Genomic DNA, 17,784 nt, shown 5'->3' with positions numbered 1-17,784 from the left:
GCATTCCCGTGCAACTCTGCTCTGCAAAAGGTAAAGACTAAGGATGCTGAAACAACATGGTATTTCACAACAGAAAGGAAGCCCAGCCCTGTCAATCTGCACCCACCATCAGCCGGACTGGGCTCTCTCCCATTGGTCCCAGGTGAATGGGCTCTTTGGCCACCTTCAAGGGGCAGGGAGGAGCTGGGACTGTGGGTTAGCCTCGCCTGTGGTGCCTGACCAAAGTTGTACTGGCTGCCCCAGGCCCCGCCGCAGCAGACGCAGCAGCAGGCTCAGGAGCAGGAAGGTGGGAGGCATAGCAATCTGCATGACGTGGAAGATGGCAGTGCTGAGCCTGCTCAGGAAGAAGGTGGCTACGAAGGCCAGCAGGCTAGTACAGGGGTATAGGGCCAGTTTGGCAAACAGGAATGCGTGCTCCTGGCCACCGAACCACACTGGGGGTTGCAGCGTCTCTGCCTGGCGCAGCAGGGCTGTGGCCCAGATGGCGAATTGGAACATGCTGGCAAAGAAAATGATGGCGCAGCTGATACGCACGCGCTCGAGCTCATCATGGGGCTGCTGGGCGAAGGTGGAGGTCTGCTGGTAGGCCAGTGGGAGGCCACCTACGAAGGCCAGTGAGAGCGTGTTCAGTAGCCCCATGGTCCGCGTGGCTGTGCGGACATGCAGGAAGAGCGAGTGGTGAGTAGACCACAGCAGGCCCACTGTGGCAAAGGAGCCAAAGTATGCCAGGAAGCGAGGCCCATACACGCCCAGCGCCGCCACAAGGCTGCCGTGGAACTTAACCTTCACATCCTGGGGATCTGGAACATTGTCCTCACTGTGAATGAGGAACAGATGGCATTTACACTCAGCCTCCCTCAGGCCCAGGCAGGCTCCCAAGCGAGGGCCCATGTGACTTCAGATGAAGGGTGCCACTAGCTCTGTGCTAGCTGAAACCCATCAATACTAGCTGGTAGCATTGTCTATTTTGTACTAACTAGCAGCCCTGCCCTTGGTCCCTGAAGGCTGGTAGGTGCCCCTGGGCCCAGGCTTTCTCTGGCCAAGGTCACTGTGGCCCCTGCAAGTCTGCTCCATGGGATTAGCCCCTGAAGAGCTTGTAGGACCTGTCCCCTCCTATGTCTGTGCCCTCTTCTTTGAGCTCCCCTGTGCAGCACCCTGGGGGCCAGACACCTGTGCAAGGAAGTGTCTTGAAGACCAGGGAAGCATTTACTTCCAGGGTTCCTAGGGCTACATGGTGAGTCCCAGGAGACTGACTCCTACGCCAGGCTTTCTAGAGTGTCAGGAGTGTGAGGCCCCAGCACCTCTGGGTTCTCCTGGACCTGGGAGGCGCTATGAACTACCCTGATCGGGGCTGTGGCCCCAGCAGCACACCCTAGAAAGCCTGGGGTCAGTGTCTTGTCTCATCTGCTGAGTGTGGAAATGTGGTCCTCACAGCCACCTCATACAGGTGTCCACCATTATGATGGTGGGCAAGGTAGGTGAAGGTGGCAGGCAGGTAGGGGATACTGCCAGGAGGGACTGCCAAATGAAGGGGAGAACCCTGCCTCCGGGGCAGAAGTAAAGGGAGATTATTCTGTAGTGTTCTTTAAATCTAGGCCTTAGATCAGTACCAAGGAACATTTGCTTCCAGTTTTAACTGTACAAATAACAATAGAAAAAAACTGCTAAGAGTCTCAGACTTGAGACTATTATAGAATATAACATCAAAGTGTTTTGACATGACATGTCTAACAAAATGAAAGAGTGTGCTGAGATACAGCTAAGGGTAAGTCACTATTTTAAATGATGTAAAAAACCAAAATGTGATTAAGATGGGAAGCAAGGGGATAGGAGCAGGGCTGGCACCCCCACCCCTGTTTATGCTGTTAGGTTGGGGGCCATTGCATGGCCCCACCCTCTGGGAGCTCTGCCCTCAAGGGTGGGCACTGGGCACCCAGGAGAGGAAGAGCCTCCCTGAATTCTCCAGAGAAATGCAGGACTTGCAGAGCCTATAGCTGATGTACACTGGCATGGGGTCTTTACCAGATATCCAGGATGAGGAGGGTGGCAACGATGGCATAGACCCCATCACTGAAGGCCTCCATCCGCTCCTTACTGAGTAGCTCGTAAAGGTCGAAAGTGAACTCCGTTGGGAGAGCTGGGGGGTCCTCATGGCCTGTGGATGTGCAGGGAAGGGGAACTGGCTGAGCCCCTCTCACATAGGGCTACTGGGCCAGCACAGCCATTGCTGCCCTCTTCCCTTAAGGGGCTGGAGATTGTGCAGGACACTCTGAGGGAGAGTGGGGGTCAGCCGGGACCAATGGTAGCCAAGAGCCAGAACTAGGGCCACTGTGTGCAGCCCTGCCCCCACCTGACCTCCCTGGGAGCTGGTGGAAACCCCCCACCTCTGTGCAGAGTGGCCATGTGGAGGACGAGCAGCCTGTGGGTGTCTCAGGCCAGCCCAGGCATGGTCACCTACCCATGAGCCTCTCTCTGCACCAGCTGATGGCCTTGCTGATATAAGGGAGGAAGATGATCATCGCCATCAGCAGGTAGGACTGCAGAGACACACACAGATCAGGGTTGGGGGCTGCCCTGCAGCTGTCCACTCCAAGAGCAGGGATCTCGGAAGCCCACGTGATAAGGGTTCAGTCTCAAAGAACTCGTGTGTCTCAACAATGACAAGGTAACACAAAAAATGGGCAAGGGACTTTGACATTGCTACAAAGAAAATACACAGATGGGCTCGGCGCCTATAGCTCAACCAGCTAAGGCGCCAGCCATGTACACCTAAGGTGGCGAGTTCGAATCCCCAGCCCGGACCCGCCAAACAACAGTGATGGCTGCAACCAAAAAATAGCCGGGCGTTGTGGCGGGCGCCTGTGGTCCCAGCTACTTGGGAGGCGGAGGCAGGAGACTCGCTTGAGCCCAGGAGTTGGAGGTTGCTGTGAGCTGTAATGCCATGGCACTCTACCCAGGGGGACAGCTTGAGGCTCTGTCTCAAAAAAAAAAAAAAAAAAAAAGAAAATACACAGATGGCCAACAAATGCAAGAAACCCATGGAAAATGCTCCACATTTTCAGCCATTAGGGTTAATGAGATCAAAACCAAGTGAGATACTCCCACACCCCCAGAAAATAGTGATAAAGACAAAACAGGGCGGGTGTGGTGGCTCATGCCTGTAATCTTAGCACTCTGGGAGGCTGAGGCAGGTGGATTGCTTGAGCTCACAAGTTTAAGCCCAGCTTGAGCAAAAGAGATCCCATCTCTACTAAAAATAGAAAAACAGAGGCAAGAAGATCGCTTGAGCCTAGGAGTTGGTAGTTGCTGTGAGCTGTGATGGGCTCTTGTTTCTCCACCTCCTCATAAGCACTTGTTATTTTATTTATTGAGAAAGTCTCAAGCTGTTTCCCTGGGTAGACTGCCAGCTGAGGAAGATGGAGCCTGCCCAGGTCTGACCACCTACATGGTAGCTGGTATTTGCTGCTGTGACCAGGTCTGCACAGGATCCTCAAGTAAAAGAAAAACAAGCACAGCTCTGGACTTTTGGTGTCTTCATCCTCACGTAGAACTTTGCTGGGGACAGCTCAGATGTCCCCTTGGGTGAGTGTCAATTGTCCATTCTCCACAGGCAGGTGCTTGGTGTCTCAGGAGAGTGATGGCTGCGCCCCCTTCCCCAGCCCTGGACACCTGGCCATTCCTCCTGAGTGCTGCAGGCTACACAGAAGATCTTTGGTGCAACCTCTGTCTACCACAGTCCTGCCCTGCCCAGGCCCTGGGGGCCATGCTGGCACTCACCACAGGAAAGAAGAAGAGGGAGAAGACAGCCGCAGCGAAGCACAGTGTGGGGCCGCGCAGGATGACCAGCAGGATGCGCTGCCAGCACAGGGCTCTGTGGGCAGACTGCAACTGCAGGATCTGTGGGCTCAGTAGGTGTGGAGAGTGGAATGCATACACCACGATCAGAGCCTGTGGAGAGCAGTGCAGGGCTTGCTCTGGTGGGCACCCGCAGAGGGTGGAAAGGAGAGGGACCCTGTGGCCAGATCCTGGGTTGCCTGTGGGGGTCCCAGAGCCCACCCTCCTGCCTGCAATCACATAGCAGGGGCTGTGGGGCACCTGCACTCCCAACACCCTAGTTGCAGGGGCAGGGGTCCTGGGCAGCCCACCTGCACAGCTCCGATGGCGATCACACACATGCAGAACAGGAAGATGCCCAGAGGGACGTCGGGGAAAGTCACCATTAAGGAAAACTGTGTCCAAGAAAATCACCCAAAGGTTATCAGGGTCCCAGGGCTGGTGGTGCCTCCCGTCTCATGCCGTGCCCTGGAAGTAGAGCGGCCACAGGGGCAGAAACGTCATGTCCATACAGAACCCCCAACCCTTGTGTGCTCAGACCCAGGCCTCCATCCAAACCCAGGGTGTGAGTGTTTCCACGGAGTGAGCGGCCCCAGATGTGCAGAGACCCGGCTGTCGGCAGGCCTGGGGACCAGGTGCGCTGAGAGCCATCAGTTAGGCTCTGCCTCTCCCTTCCCTCAGCCCGAGTGCCCAGGCAGCCCCAGAACCTTCTCTCCTTTGCAACTCTGGGCCCAGGACCTGCATCTGAGGGTTGCCATGAAACTTCAGGGGTGCCTGGGGTACAGCTCACCGTGTACGGCAAGAGGGTGATGGTCATCATGCACACCTGCAGGAAGGGTGGATCACTTAGGCAACTGCAAGGCACCCTGTGGGCACCTCCCAGGTCCTCTAATGCAGAGTGACATGTGCTCTGGTCTGGGTAAGATGGGGGGTGCTCAGCCCCTCAGAAGGACCCTGGTCTGCCTGGCAGAGCTGCAGCGGCACACCTGGGGGGGTCCTCAGGAGCTTCTGTCCAGCTCCACCACAAGAGAAGTGGCCACTCTTCCTCAGAGCATTAGGGTTATAAACTAAAATCATTTCCAAAAAAATCACAGGAAAATACTCACCAGGTTGAGTAAGGCAAGTGTGTCATCTATATTCCCAATAAGTTGGAACAATCTAAACAATTTCAGAAAAAAACAGGAAAAGATAGGTTATCAATAAAACGTTGCTTTAATACAACTGAATATACACAAACTCTTCCCAGTATTCTCTGCTTAAACATTAAGGGATGTCATTTTTGACAAAATAAAATACTACCTAGTATACGAAGTTTGGAAAACACAAAGCAGGAAGAGCAGATTCCCTGGAGAGGACCCTGTCCACCCCCAGCCATCGCTGCTGTTTTCTCCTGAGTTGAACTCACTGCTGTAAACAGCCAGAATCAACCCGTAGCAACCGAGGTGTGCCCAGCTGCTCTGTGAGCATGGTCTCTCCAGGGCAGGCCGGTGGAGCTGGTGGGCTGGCCTGCCTTCTCTATGGCCATGTGGGCGTTAAGAGTTGGACACTACGGTAGCTCTCAGCCCCCGAAGGGCTCAGCACCAGGGAAGGCACACTGGGCAGAAAGCCCCCACGAAGGAGGTGTGCTGGCTGTACTGTCCCAGCTCCTAGGGTCTTTCTTCCCCAGTTCAGCCTGCAAGTGCCAGGGAGGGGCCCTGCACACCACACAGTGGTGCTGGCCAGTACCTCAGGGCCTGAGGCTTGAGAGCCCTCTCCTTGGGGGAGCTCTGGTATGGTGGCAGCTCTAGTGGGCAGCAGCATCACCAACAAGCAAACTTTAATGGGTCCATTTCACTGTCCCAGGCCCAGGATCCACTAAGTCAGTGATTCTCAACCTTCCTAATGCCACGACCCTTTAATATAGTTCCTGTGGGTGGCGACCCACAGTTTGAGAACCACTGTGCTAAGTGAACCAGTGTGAGGCTGGTAAAGGTGGTCTTACCTCTCAAACCCACCCTCTAGACACCCTACAACAGCTGGGCCCCTTTTGCACCCACCCAGCACCCATACCATGCAGGTCCTCTGGCATGGGCCTGCCCCAGAAGAGCCACTCCACCTTGTGTGTGCTGCCCAGGCCGCAGTCACAATCAGAAACGTCATCAGATAGACAGCGATCTTGGTTGCTAGAAGTGTCTCTATAGTTTTGTCAAAACGCTAGAAGAAAAGAGCATCCTTGTTATGAGAGCCATGTGTGCAACTGAATGGTGGTCATCTCCTGGGATGGCATCATGTGGCGCAGCCTTGGTCCTGAGCAGGGTGAGCCCTAGGATGGCCCTGGTGGGGCCTGATGGGGTCTGGGTAGGGCCTAGCTCTCCAGAAGAGCCTGGGCACTCTCCAGTCTTTCTTCAGCCTCTGTTGTGCCAACTGGGCCTCCCCATAATTGTGGGCCCCACCCTGGGCCTCCACCCTCTCTCCAGGGCACTGATCCATTGCCTCCATCCAAGACGTGGTTTGGGGTCTTCTGTGGACCATTTTACCACTGAAATGTCAGCTCTTGGGGACATTCCCTGGGGATGGGCTCCCTGGACCATGAGGGCATGTAAATGGGGGCGAAGGTTGGTGAGGGCCAGTGGCTAACATGGCAATGTCCAGCATCCTCATAGCGAGGGACAGAGGGCAGAGAGGGCAGTGGCATCACCTACTCTCCTTTTTTTTTTTGAAGACAGTCTCACTATGTCGCCTTCAGTAGAGTACTGTAGTGTCACAGCTCACAGTAACCCCAAACTCTTGGACTTAAGCAATTCTCTTGCCTCAGCCTCCCAAGTAGCTGGGACAGGCGCCCCCCACAATGCCTGGCTGTTTTTGGGTATAGTTGTCATAGCAGGCCCTAGCCAGGCTCAAACTTTCCAGTTTTGGTGTAGGTGGCCAGCACCCCGAAGGTCAGTGAACTACAGGTGCCAAGCCACTCTTCAGCCTTTTCTAAAATTGCTGGCCCCACACACCAGGCTGTGCCCTCCAGAGCTTGGTCCCCCCAAAGCTGTGGGGGTTAAATCCCACCACAGGTCAGGGTCACAAAGGCACTGCCTGAGTAAGCTGCTGTACTGTGGCCCATGGCTAGAATAGAGTTGCAGGTGGGACTGGAATCCACGTGGAACTCTCTCTGTGAAATCAGGCAAGGACTGTGCTTTATCAGTAAGTTTTCAGGACTGTAGCCCTCTGCTTACTCATTTCCTCAGCCTTCATTTGCAATTGGCCTCTGAGCCATGAAGTGTCCAGGTCCAGTTACTTTTTCTGTTGGGCACTACGATGTTTTTTTTAATCACTAGGGTTTCTAAGGTTTAACTAATCTTTTTCTTTTTTGAGACAGAGTCTCATTCTGTTACCTTTGGTAGAGGGCTGTGGCATCATAGCTCACAGCAACCTCAAACTCCTGGGCTTAAGCAATCCTCCTGCCTCTGCCTCAGCTTCCCAGTAGCTGAAACTACAAGTGCCTACCACAATGCCCAGTAGTTTTTCTGTTTCTATTAGAGACAGGGTTTCACTCTTGCTCAGGCTGGTCTCTAACTCCTGAGCTCAAACAATCCACCCACCTCAGCTTCCCAGAGTGCTAGGATTATAGGTGTGAGCCACTGTGCCTGGCCTAGTCTTTTTCTTTTGATCAGAGAACAGCCCTGTGAATCCCCTCTGGGTCATGGAAGGGTTCCACTGGTCCAACACCTTCTTCAGGAAGCATACTGGGCTTTCCCTTCTTCTCACAACTGCAGTGTCTTCTCTGCACTGGGCTCAAGGAACCATCCAGCCTAGCTCTCTGTGAATTGGTCAGAGTGCATGAACAGGACACACACCTCTAAGAGATGACCCTGACTACAAAGAAGGATGAAGAGGTTTGGCCTCACAGGGTTTTCCTATTTTTAACCCAAAACAAAGCCCTTTCTTTTCACGTGACTTCCTGATCGGGCCATCTCACATCTATGAGCCCATGGTGGCCAAGGAAAGCACTCTGAGACATTAGGCTGGCCTCACCTCGTGACTTCCTGGAGAAGGCTCCGGTTCCACAGTGGCCTCTGGCGGGGACATGGCTTCCCTGAGCAGCAGCTCAGCCCCCCTGGGGGCAGCATCTCTGGTGGTGCTTCTGCTCTGGATGGCACCTGTGCCAGGGATGCCTGTGGACACCCAGGGCCTCCCTAACAGCCAGCCTGCGCCCAACTGCATTTCTACTTAATTCTCAGCAAAATCGTATGAAAAGTATCCTATCACCTTTTCACGCAAAAAAGCCACACTCTAAGCAGGTCTGAAGACTTTCCAGAATCACCAGCTCAATTCACAAGTCAGAATTGTAGCCCAGACCTCAGCCGATGTGAGGATATCCCAGTCACATGGAGGTATACCAAGCAAGGCATAGACATGCACACCAAATGTCTTCCAAAACAGTTCAGCTTCTTTTATTTATTTATTATTTTTATTTTTTGCAGTTTTTGGCCAGGGCTGGGTTTGAACCCACCACCTCTGGCATATGGGGCCGGTGCCTTACTCCTTTGAGCCACAGGTGCCACCCAACAGTTCAGCTTCTAAGATATTACTCATTGTGTTTATATTACTCTTTTTAGAGGCAGGGTCTTGCTCTGTAGCCCAGGCTAGAGTGCAGTGGTATAGTCATAACTTGCTGCAGCCTAGAACTCCTGGGCTCATGTAATCCTCCTGCCTCAGCTTCCAGTAGCTGAGACATGTGCCCATCACCACACCCAGCCATGTGTTGCTCTTTAACTCAGAAAAATTCCAATAAAGTTGGCTACAAACACAAACTCTGCTTTTAAAACTTTTCTCCACTTGGTTGGGCACCCATAGCTCAGTGAGTAGGGCACCAGCCACATACACCAAAGGTGGCAGGTTCGAGCTGGGCCTGTTAAACAATGACAACTGCAACCAAAAAATAGCAAGGTGTTGTGGCAGGCAGCTAGAGTCCTAGCTACTCGGGAGGCTGAGGTAAGAGAATTGCTTAAGCCCAAGAGTTTGAGGTTGCTGTAAGCTGTGATGCCAGGGTATTCTACTGAGGGTGACATAGTGAGACTCTGTCTCAAAAAAACAAACAAAAAAAAACAAAAAAAAATTTTTCTCCACTCACCTGAGTTGAAACCATGTAAGTAGGCCAGGGTGGAAATGTTTCCGCTGAGGCTGGACAGCCTGCCCTCTGTTTACTTGGAGTACCTGCTATGAGGGCCACTCTGGGGCAAAGGGCAAAGACCCTGCCAAGGGAGCTTCCCTCCCAGCAGAACAACTGTTCTGTGGACACCAGCTCTTAGGGGAGGCCCCAGACTGCCTTCTCTGACCTAACCTTCAGCTTTGCCTCTCAGGGCACTGCCTTTTTGTTCTGAGCTCTGAGATAAAGCCTTGGGAGCCCCCACCTCCTCTCCCTTCCCACAGAGGAGGGCACCGCTGAGATGGCATAGCTGAGGGAAAGTGTACCAACCACCCCCTTCCCTTCACACAACTCCCCACTGTGAGCCGCAGAAACCATGGGCTTGTGGGCCTGCAGACCTGGCAAGTCTCCCTGAAGCCACATGACATAGGCAGCCTGCTCCCGTTACCTGTTCTGGGGAGATCTCCGTGTGGGTCACAGGCAGGATCTGAGGGAATGAGAGATGCTCCATAAGCTGGGGACTGAGCCAGGTCCAGGTCTGAAGGGGCGGGGCAGGACCTTGAGGGGCCCCATACAGACCATGACGGTGGCAATGATGGACAGGAGGGCATCACTGAAGTTGAGCATGCGATGGGAACACTGGGGCCCCTCTCCGACATCCTCGTCCCTCTTGCTTGGGGCATAGTTCTCCTGTGTATCGAGCACCTGCTCTGGGGTCTGGGACTGGGACATGCTGGGGCTGCTGTCCAGTGGTCACAGGAGCTGCAAGGAAACACAGCTCTAAGAACACCAGTGGAGTGCTCCTGGGGGCCGCCTCTACGGGCTTCAGCCTGGAGAAGGGTGTGGGTGTTTCCCAGCAGGGGGTTGGCTATGGCCGAGGTGGGGAAGGCTCATGCCACACTGTCCTCTACCAGGAAGTCCCTTCAATTCCCAGCCCCCAGCTCAGGGGGTGAGGATCAGACCCCACCCCTGGCCTACCACTGCTGAGCACAGATCTGGGCAAGAGACAGGGCCACAGTTTCCTTTCAAAAAATGGGAGGAGTGAGTCAACGTGCACTGTGTCTGATATGTGGCAGGTGCTTGGCAAGCCCTGTCCCCAGGAAGGGGCCTGAGGCCCTGCCACACAGCAGGCCTAAGAATGGAGGGGACAAGGTGCCCTATGGGGCCTCAGGGTCTGTGCACATAGCGGGCTGCTTCCTGCAGGGGCCACACTGGAGCCAGGAACTCTGGGGAAATCAAGGCTGGACTTAACCTGCCAGCATCAAGGCATTGTCCTCCCTACTCCCCTCCTGCGTTTGGCTGCAGGAGCCTTGGCTGGGTGTGCACCCAGCAAATGCCAGGGTCAGGGCCATGGCCATAGCCACAGCCCCCTGAACATGGAGCTTGGGGCATTTGTAACAACAGAGCTGAGTCTGGAAGAAGAGGTTGATGCCAGGCAGAAGATGTGTTGCACAAAGGCAACCCCTGCAATCTCCTGGGGGCAGACTGGGATGTGGCAGGTGGCTGGAGCACCAGCCAGGCCCTGTAGACTACACTGGATGGGGACACTGAGGCCTCCTACTGATCTGTGGCACAGCCTCCGGCTGGCTGATGCCATCCTGCAGCCAGGCTTCATGGTGCAGGGGAAGAGGACAGGGAGATGCGGGGGTGTGACTCCCGAGTGACTCCTGTTCAAGGGCCCTCTAGGTTTCTGCTTTACCTACTGCCCCTGCCTCGGGCCGACTCACTGGCAGTCATGCCAGTCTTTGAGAATCCCGCCCATCCTTCCTGGGTCCCTATCAGATGTTTCCTTCTGAGAACTGGGATCTGTCAGCCTCTTTCTTCAGCCTCTCAGCTTCTTTAGGAGTAGGGACTTTGGGGGGTAGGTTCATGCAGACCTGCCCATCTGGAAATAGGGGTGGTGGAGGAGGGGGGCCAATGAGGCCCTGGTGACACCCAAGAGAAGGAAAGCAGGGCAGGGTGTGTTCTGGAGGAAAGATGCCCTGTGCTTTGGTATGTGGCCTAAATTGCAGGAAAGCACCTGGAGACTGCCCAAAAGATGAACTGGGTGTGGGGCAGGGGCAGGAAGGACACATGGCCTCTCCGCCCTTCTGGGGAGGACACACCTTCAGGAAAGCTTGGCCTCTAGACTGCTCACACAGATGCCACACGTTAGCCTCCAAGACCAGACACACAAGGAAACCCCACTGCAAAAAAAGGACAGTGGAAGCTTACTGGCAATTTCCAGGTAGGAAAAGCAAATTGTGAATAACTAAGTAAAATATTCAACTTCACCAGCAATCAGAAAAATGCAAATGAAAATGATGAGTCAGAATGGCCAAAAGTCAGTCTAAAGAGGTGATAAGGATATGGTGAAAAGGGAAACTTAGGAATGTAAATGAATGCCATGTTAGTTGGAAAGGCAATTAAGTAACATTTAATGAAGTTGCAGTATGCACAACCTGCAGGCAGCAAGTTCTTGTCCAGACATAGTCTCAGATGCATGCTAAAGGCACGAGGACTGTCTAGAGTTTGCAGGGAACCAATGTTTGTTTTAACAATAAAAGCTGAACACACTGTAACTCCTTTACAAGAGACTGATTATTAAACCATTACATAAACTGTCAGAAACTTAAAATATGTCTTTAAGTATAAAACTAAAAGCCACAGAGAGGAAAAAAATCAAGTTGCAGAAACATATAGTATTATACCACTTATATAAATGATTAAAGCACATAAAACAGTTATCTTCTTGATTATATAAAGTAAGAATATAAACAGTAAGAATATAAAAACAAATAATATTCACCTAACTCAGTCAGGACACCATTATAGTGATCTGGGCAGAGAAGGGTAGGGGATCTGGTGGGAATGAGGCTTTAGCTGAACTTTTTATTTCTGACCTAATAACCCCTGTTTAAAGTTTATATACAGTGAAAAATCTCTGTTGGTGTGCAACAAGTTTTTGTTGTTGCTGTTGTTATTGTTGTTTGAGACAAAGTTTCAAGCTGTTGCCCTGGGTAGAGTGCCCTGGCATCATAGCTCATAGCAACCTCAGACTCCCGGGCTCAAGAGATCTCTTGCCTCAGTTTTTCTATTTTTAGTAGAGACAGGGTCTTGCTTTTGCTCAGACTGGTCTTGAACTCATGAGCTCAAGCAATCCACCTGCCTCAGCCTCTCAGAGTACTAGGATTATAGGCGTGAGCCACCTTACCCAGTCTGTGCAAATGTTTTTGACAAGTGCAGTCAGGTAATCAGAACCACTACTGAGACACAAACAGTTACTCTGTGTTCAAGCTTCCCCCACCCCAAATTTTGGCAAGCGCTGACCTGTTTTCTATCATGGTAATTTTGCCTTTTCTAGAAGGTCATATAAATGGAATTTTATTCTTTGAAGTTTTTTGAGTCTAGATTCATTCATAATGCATTCATGTTGCTGAGATTTTCACTAACACGTTTTATTCATTGCCGCATAGTAATCCCACTACACTGATGTATCCCAGTTTGTTCATTCACTAGGTTAAAAATACCCATGTTGTTTCCATTTTGGGGCAGTTATAAACAAAGCCATTGAAAGTATCTGCATACAGGTATTTGTACCAACATGTTTTTATTTCTCTTGGGTAAATACCTTGGAGTGAAAGGCCTGCTGGGTCATACGGTAATAATTCTGTTTGACTTCACAGGAAATTGCCAAACCGCTCACCAAGGGAGCCGTGACACGCTGTGCTCCGACCACAGGGTACGAAGGCTGTGCCGCTCAGCATCTGCTCTGGGAATCTGCAGCAGGGCTTTAAAAAATAATGAATATACTTTTTTATTTTAGCTTTTCTAATAGTGTGTAGTAGTATCTCATTGTGGTGTTTTGGTTGTTTTTAGACAGGGTCTGGCTCTGTGACCCAGGCTGGGGCGCAGTGGTGTCTGCTGCCCACCACAGCCTTGAACTCCTGGGCTCAAGCGATCCTCCTGCCACTGCCTCTTGAGTAGCTGGCACTATAGGCGCTATAACCCACCATGCCTGGCTCATGTTTTTATATTTTATAGGCTAGTCTTGAATTTCTGGCCTCAAATGAGCCTCCTCTCAAATTGCTGGAATTCTAGGAACAAGCCACCATACCCAGACCCACTGTGGTTTCAGTTTGCATTTCCCTACTAACCTGGGGTCTTTCATATACTCACTTCTCATCTGTGAATCTCTGATGGCTAAAGTGGTCCTTCTGCCTGGACCTCCAGAGTACGCAGGTGCCACCACCAAGCCTGGGCTAAGACTTTTCGGTTTGGGTACAGACAGGGTCTATGTTGCTCAGCCTAGTCTCAATCTTCTGGCCTCAAGTGATCTTCCTAAAGTGCTAGGATCACATCTATGAGCGGCCATGCCCAGATAGTTTTTTTTTTTCAAGACAGAGTCTCAGTATGTCCCCCTCAGTAGAGTGCTGTGGCATTACCGCTCACAGCAACCTCAAACTCTTGGGCTCAAGTGATTCTCTTGCCTCACCCTCCCAAGTAGCTGGGACAGTAAGTGCCTGCCATAGCGCCTGGCTATTTTTTGTTGCAGTTGTCACTGTTGTTCGGCTGGTGGTTTCAAACCCGTCGGCCTCAATGTATGTGGCTGGCACCATAACCGCTGTGCTACAGGTGCCAAGCCTGGACAGTTTTTTTAATCAGGAAGTGATGTTGGGTTTTGTTTAATCCTTTTTCTGTATCTATTGAGATAATCCATTTTTTTCTCTTTCACTCTTTTAATAGGGTAAAAAGTTTAAAGTTGCTAAGCTAACTTTACATTCCTGGGAAGTACCCCAACTTTACTCATGTTGTATTATTCTTTTTATGTAGTGTTGGATTCAATTTGCTCTAGAATGTTTTAAAAGAATTGTAGTATCTGTGTTCATGAAAGATATTAGTCTGTAGTTTCTTTTAAGGTCCTCAAATTTTGTTATTAAAATAACACTGTTAGGAACAATGATTTGGGAAATAACTGTTCCTTCCATTTTGTTTTCCAAGACAAAAAAGGGTACAGCTGGAGTGCTGTAGCCTCATCATAGATCACAGCAACCTCAGACTCCTGGGCTCCAGCAATTCTTCTGCCTCAGCCTTCCCAGTAGCTGGAACTACAAGTGCCTGCCACAACGCCAGGCTAATTTTTTCTATTTTTAGTAGATATGGGGTCTCTCTCTCGCTCCTGCTGCTCTCAAACTCCTGACCTAAAGCAATCCTCCTGCCTTGGCCTCCCAAGGGAGGAGGGGATTATAGGTTAAGAGCTACTTGCCTGGCCTTCTTCAAATTTTCTGTAAGAGTTTGTGTAGAATTGTTTGGTGGAATTCCCAGTGAAGCTAAGTCTGGAGTCTTCTTTGAAGAAAGAGTTTAACTACAGATTCAGTACTTTAATAGATGGAAAGCTATTTATGTCATCTTTTTTTTTTTTTTTTTTTGCAGTTTTTGGCCAGGGCTGGGTTAGAACCCGCCACCTCCGGTATATGGGGCCGGCGCCCTACTCCTTTGAGTCACAGGCGCCACCCTATCTATTGTCTTAAGTGAACTTAAGTATAAGAAGTTTGTGCTTTCAATAAATTTGTTCATTTAGTCTAAGCTGACAAATTTATTGGCACAAAGTTCAGAATCTGTTATCCTTTCTGCAGAGATTTTATCTCTCTCTCTCTCTTTTTTTTTTGAGACAGAGCCTCAAGCTGTCCCCCTGGGTAGAGTGCTGTGGCATTACTCACAGCAATCTTCAACTCCTAGGCTCAAGCGAGTCTCTGGCCTCCGCCTCCCAAGTAGCTGGGACCACAGCCACCCGCCACAGTGCCTGGCTATTTTTTTGGTTGCAGTCATCATTGTTGTTTGGCGGGCCCAGGCTAGATTTGAACCCACCACCTTAGGTGTATATGGCTGGCGCCTTAGCCACTTGAGCCACAGGTGCCGAGCCGAGATTTTATCTCTCATTCCTGACATTGGTAATCTGTGTCTTTTTCTTGTTCAATCTGGCCAGAGATTTTTCAATTTTGCTGATCTCAAAGGATCAGCATCTGGTTTCGTTGATTTTCTCTCATTTTTGTTTTATATTTCACTGAATTCCATTGATTATACTTACTTTGGGCTTCATCTGCTCTTATTTTTCTCATTTCTTAAGATGAATGTTACGTAATTTATTTGAGACTTACATTCTAGGCTTGGCATCTGTAGCTCAGTGGTTAGGGCACTGGGCACATGCACGGGGGCTGGTGGATTCGAACCCAGCCAGGGCCTGCTGAACAACAATTACAACAGTAACAAAAAAATGGTGGGTGTTGTAGCGGGTGCCTGTAGTCCCAGCTACTTGAGAGACTGAGGCAAGAGAATTGCTTAAGCCCAAGAGTTGGATCTCACAACTACCTCCAACTCTTGGACTCAAGCGAGCCTCTTGCCTCCATTCTTCTATGTTTTTTTTTGTTTGTTTTTTTAAGAGACAGAGTCTTACTTTATTGCCCTTGGTAGAGTGCCGTAGCATCACAGCTCACAGCAACCTCCAACTCCTGGGCTTAGCCGATTCTCTTGTCTCAGCCTCCTGAGTAGCTGAGACTAGGGGCACTCACCACAAGGCTCGGCTATTTTTTGTTGCAGTTTGGCCGGGTCAGGTTTGAACCCGCCACCCTCAGTATATGGGCCAGTGCCTTATGCACTAAGCCACAGGCGCTGCCCCCATTTTTCTGTTTTTAGTAGAGATGGGGTCTCACTTTTGCTCAGGCTAATCTCGAGCTCCTGAGCTCAAACAATTCACCCACCTTGGCCTCTCAAAATGCTAGGATTACAGGCGTGAGCCACCACACCTGGCTAATTTGTTTTTTTTTTTTTTTTTTGAGACAGATCTGGGTAGAGTTCCGTAGTGTCACAGCTCACAGCAACCTCAAATTCCTAGGCTTAAGCGATTTTCTTGCCTTAGCCTCCCAAGTAGCTGGGACTACAGGCGCCCGCCACAATACCCAGCTATTTTTTGGTTGTAGTTATCATTGTTTGGCAGGCCCAGGCTGGATTCGAACCTGCCAGCTCTGGTATATGTGGCTGACGCCTTGGCCACTTGAGCTATAGGTGCTGAGCCTAAATTTTCTATTTTTAGTAGAGACCAGGTCTGGCTCTTGCTTATGCTGGTCTAATTTTTCTTTTGATTTCCTCTTTGACTGAAGGATTATTTAGGAGTTATTTAGTTCCCAAATATTCAAAGACTTTTCCAGATCTGTTATTGATTTCTTTTTTTTTAAATCATCCTGTTATTGATTTCTAATTTAACTTCATTCTAGTTAGAGAATATACTTGTTTCATAGCCCAAAATATGATCTAGCTTAGCAAATTTTCTTCATGCACTTAAAAAAATTGTGTATTCTGCTGTTGTGGGGACTCTTCTATGAATGTTAGGTCAAGCTGGTTGACAATGTTATTCCAGTCTACTAACTCCTTAGTGATTTTTAGGGTACTTGTCCTATCACTTACTGAGTAAGGAATCTTCTCCACCTGTAATTGTGATTAAAAAAAAAATCTCTCCTTGCAGTTCTATTAGTTTTTGCTTCCCTGCTTATACTGCACACCTTCCCTCTATATTGCCTCCCTTCCAACAGTTTTAGGCTGCTTGAGAATCTTAACACATTTCAACATGGCATCATCCATCCCACTCCCACACTCTCTTTCCATGGCCAAACTTCCCTGAGTTACCTTCCCTCACTATCTCGACCTCATCCTCTCTTCTTTCTTCCATGTATGGTAAAGTGTAGTTTTGACCCCATCATGCCAATGAACAGTTTTTTTTTTGAGACAGAGTTTCATTTTGTTGCCCTTGGTAGAGTGATATAGCATCATAGCTCGCAGCAACCTCAAACTCTTGGATACAAGTAACTCTCTTGCCTCAGCCTCCTGAGTAGCTGGGATTACAGTTGCTGGCAACAATGCCCAGCTATTTTTTTTGGCCAGGGCTGTGTCTGAACCCACCATTCTGGCATATGGGGCCGGCGCCCTACTCCTTTGAGCCATAGGCGCCGCCCTGCCCAGCTATTTTTTTTTTTTTTTAAGAGATGGGAATCTCGATCTAGATCAGGTTGGTCTGGAATGACCTGAGCTCAGGCGATCCAACTCACCTTTGCCTCCCAGAGTGCTAGGATTTACAGGCTCATAGTACAAGCCACCACACCCAGCCCCATGAACATATTTTTAGTGCGTTCACCAATGATTCACTGTGGATAAATCCAACATACACCTTTCTTTTTCTTTACTACTTGATTTTTAAGTGACATTAGACACTTTTTTTTTGAGACAGAGCCTCAAGCTGTCCCCCTGGGTAGAGTGCCATGACATCACAGCTCACAGCAACCTCCAACTCCTGGGCTCAAGTGAGTCTCCTGCCTTCGCCTCCCAAGTAGCTGGGATCACAGGCACCTGCCACAATGCCTGGCTATCTTTTTTAGTTGCAGCCATCATTGTTGTTTGGCGGGCCCAGGCTGGATTTGAACCTGCCTGTAGGATAAAACCCACATACTGTGTGCTCACTTTAAAGTCTAGAAGCAGGCAGACAAACTTTTGTGGATAACAACTCTGTCGAAGACCCGGTAGCCTCGGTCAACATAGAATAGGGCCTGAAGGTTTGGGCCTAAAAACCCATCTTCAGTGACTCTGGCTATGTGGCTGTTAAGCCTGCGAGAAAAGGGTTAAAAGCCTTCCCGCAGAGACACAGCCTAGATGTTGATAAACATAAAGTTTATCAGAAAACAGTGTAGGCCTCCAGGTTACCTAGAAACAAAGGTCATGAAAACCTGCTTTCTTACTTTAATGAGTGCACAGCAAAACTTCAACGCTTTACTCTCCTCTTGGTAATCTCAAGTCTCTAGATAGACTCC

At 50.1% G+C, this 17,784-nt stretch overlaps 1 protein-coding gene across 4 annotated transcripts in view; it reads right to left on the bottom strand.

The window, feature by feature from the left end:
- Positions 1-42: 42 nt before the first annotated feature.
- The window catches only part of TMEM175 (transmembrane protein 175), a 20,870-nt gene continuing 3,128 nt past the window's right edge, over positions 43-17,784 (bottom strand). The window contains exons 2-13 of one of the 4 annotated variants that reach the window (XM_003801144.3): positions 12,561-12,720; positions 11,056-11,136; positions 9,530-9,712; positions 9,399-9,437; positions 5,930-6,027; positions 4,941-4,992; positions 4,625-4,660; positions 4,146-4,229; positions 3,778-3,948; positions 2,459-2,537; positions 2,023-2,155; positions 43-817 (exon numbers count right to left, since the gene is read on the bottom strand). In XM_003801144.3, the coding sequence (XP_003801192.1) occupies positions 166-817; positions 2,023-2,155; positions 2,459-2,537; positions 3,778-3,948; positions 4,146-4,229; positions 4,625-4,660; positions 4,941-4,992; positions 5,930-6,027; positions 9,399-9,437; positions 9,530-9,682 (1,497 nt within the window). In that variant the 5' untranslated portion in view covers positions 9,683-9,712; positions 11,056-11,136; positions 12,561-12,720 and the 3' untranslated portion in view covers positions 43-165. Of the gene's footprint in view, positions 818-2,022; positions 2,156-2,458; positions 2,538-3,777; positions 3,949-4,145; positions 4,230-4,624; positions 4,661-4,940; positions 4,993-5,929; positions 6,028-8,935; positions 9,268-9,398; positions 9,438-9,529; positions 9,713-11,055; positions 11,137-12,560; positions 12,721-17,784 lie in introns of those variants that run through there. The other 3 variants (XM_012812274.2, XM_023507689.1, XM_012812275.2) reach the window with 3 other exon arrangements.

The sequence above is a fragment of the Otolemur garnettii genome, unplaced genomic scaffold (assembly GCF_000181295.1).
Source record: "Otolemur garnettii isolate 467f Iridium unplaced genomic scaffold, OtoGar3 scaffold00198, whole genome shotgun sequence".
Classification (NCBI taxonomy): Eukaryota; Metazoa; Chordata; class Mammalia; order Primates; family Galagidae; genus Otolemur; species Otolemur garnettii.
The sequence above is the reverse complement of the archived record's forward strand: the minus strand, read 5'-3'. Positions and strand labels throughout refer to the sequence as shown.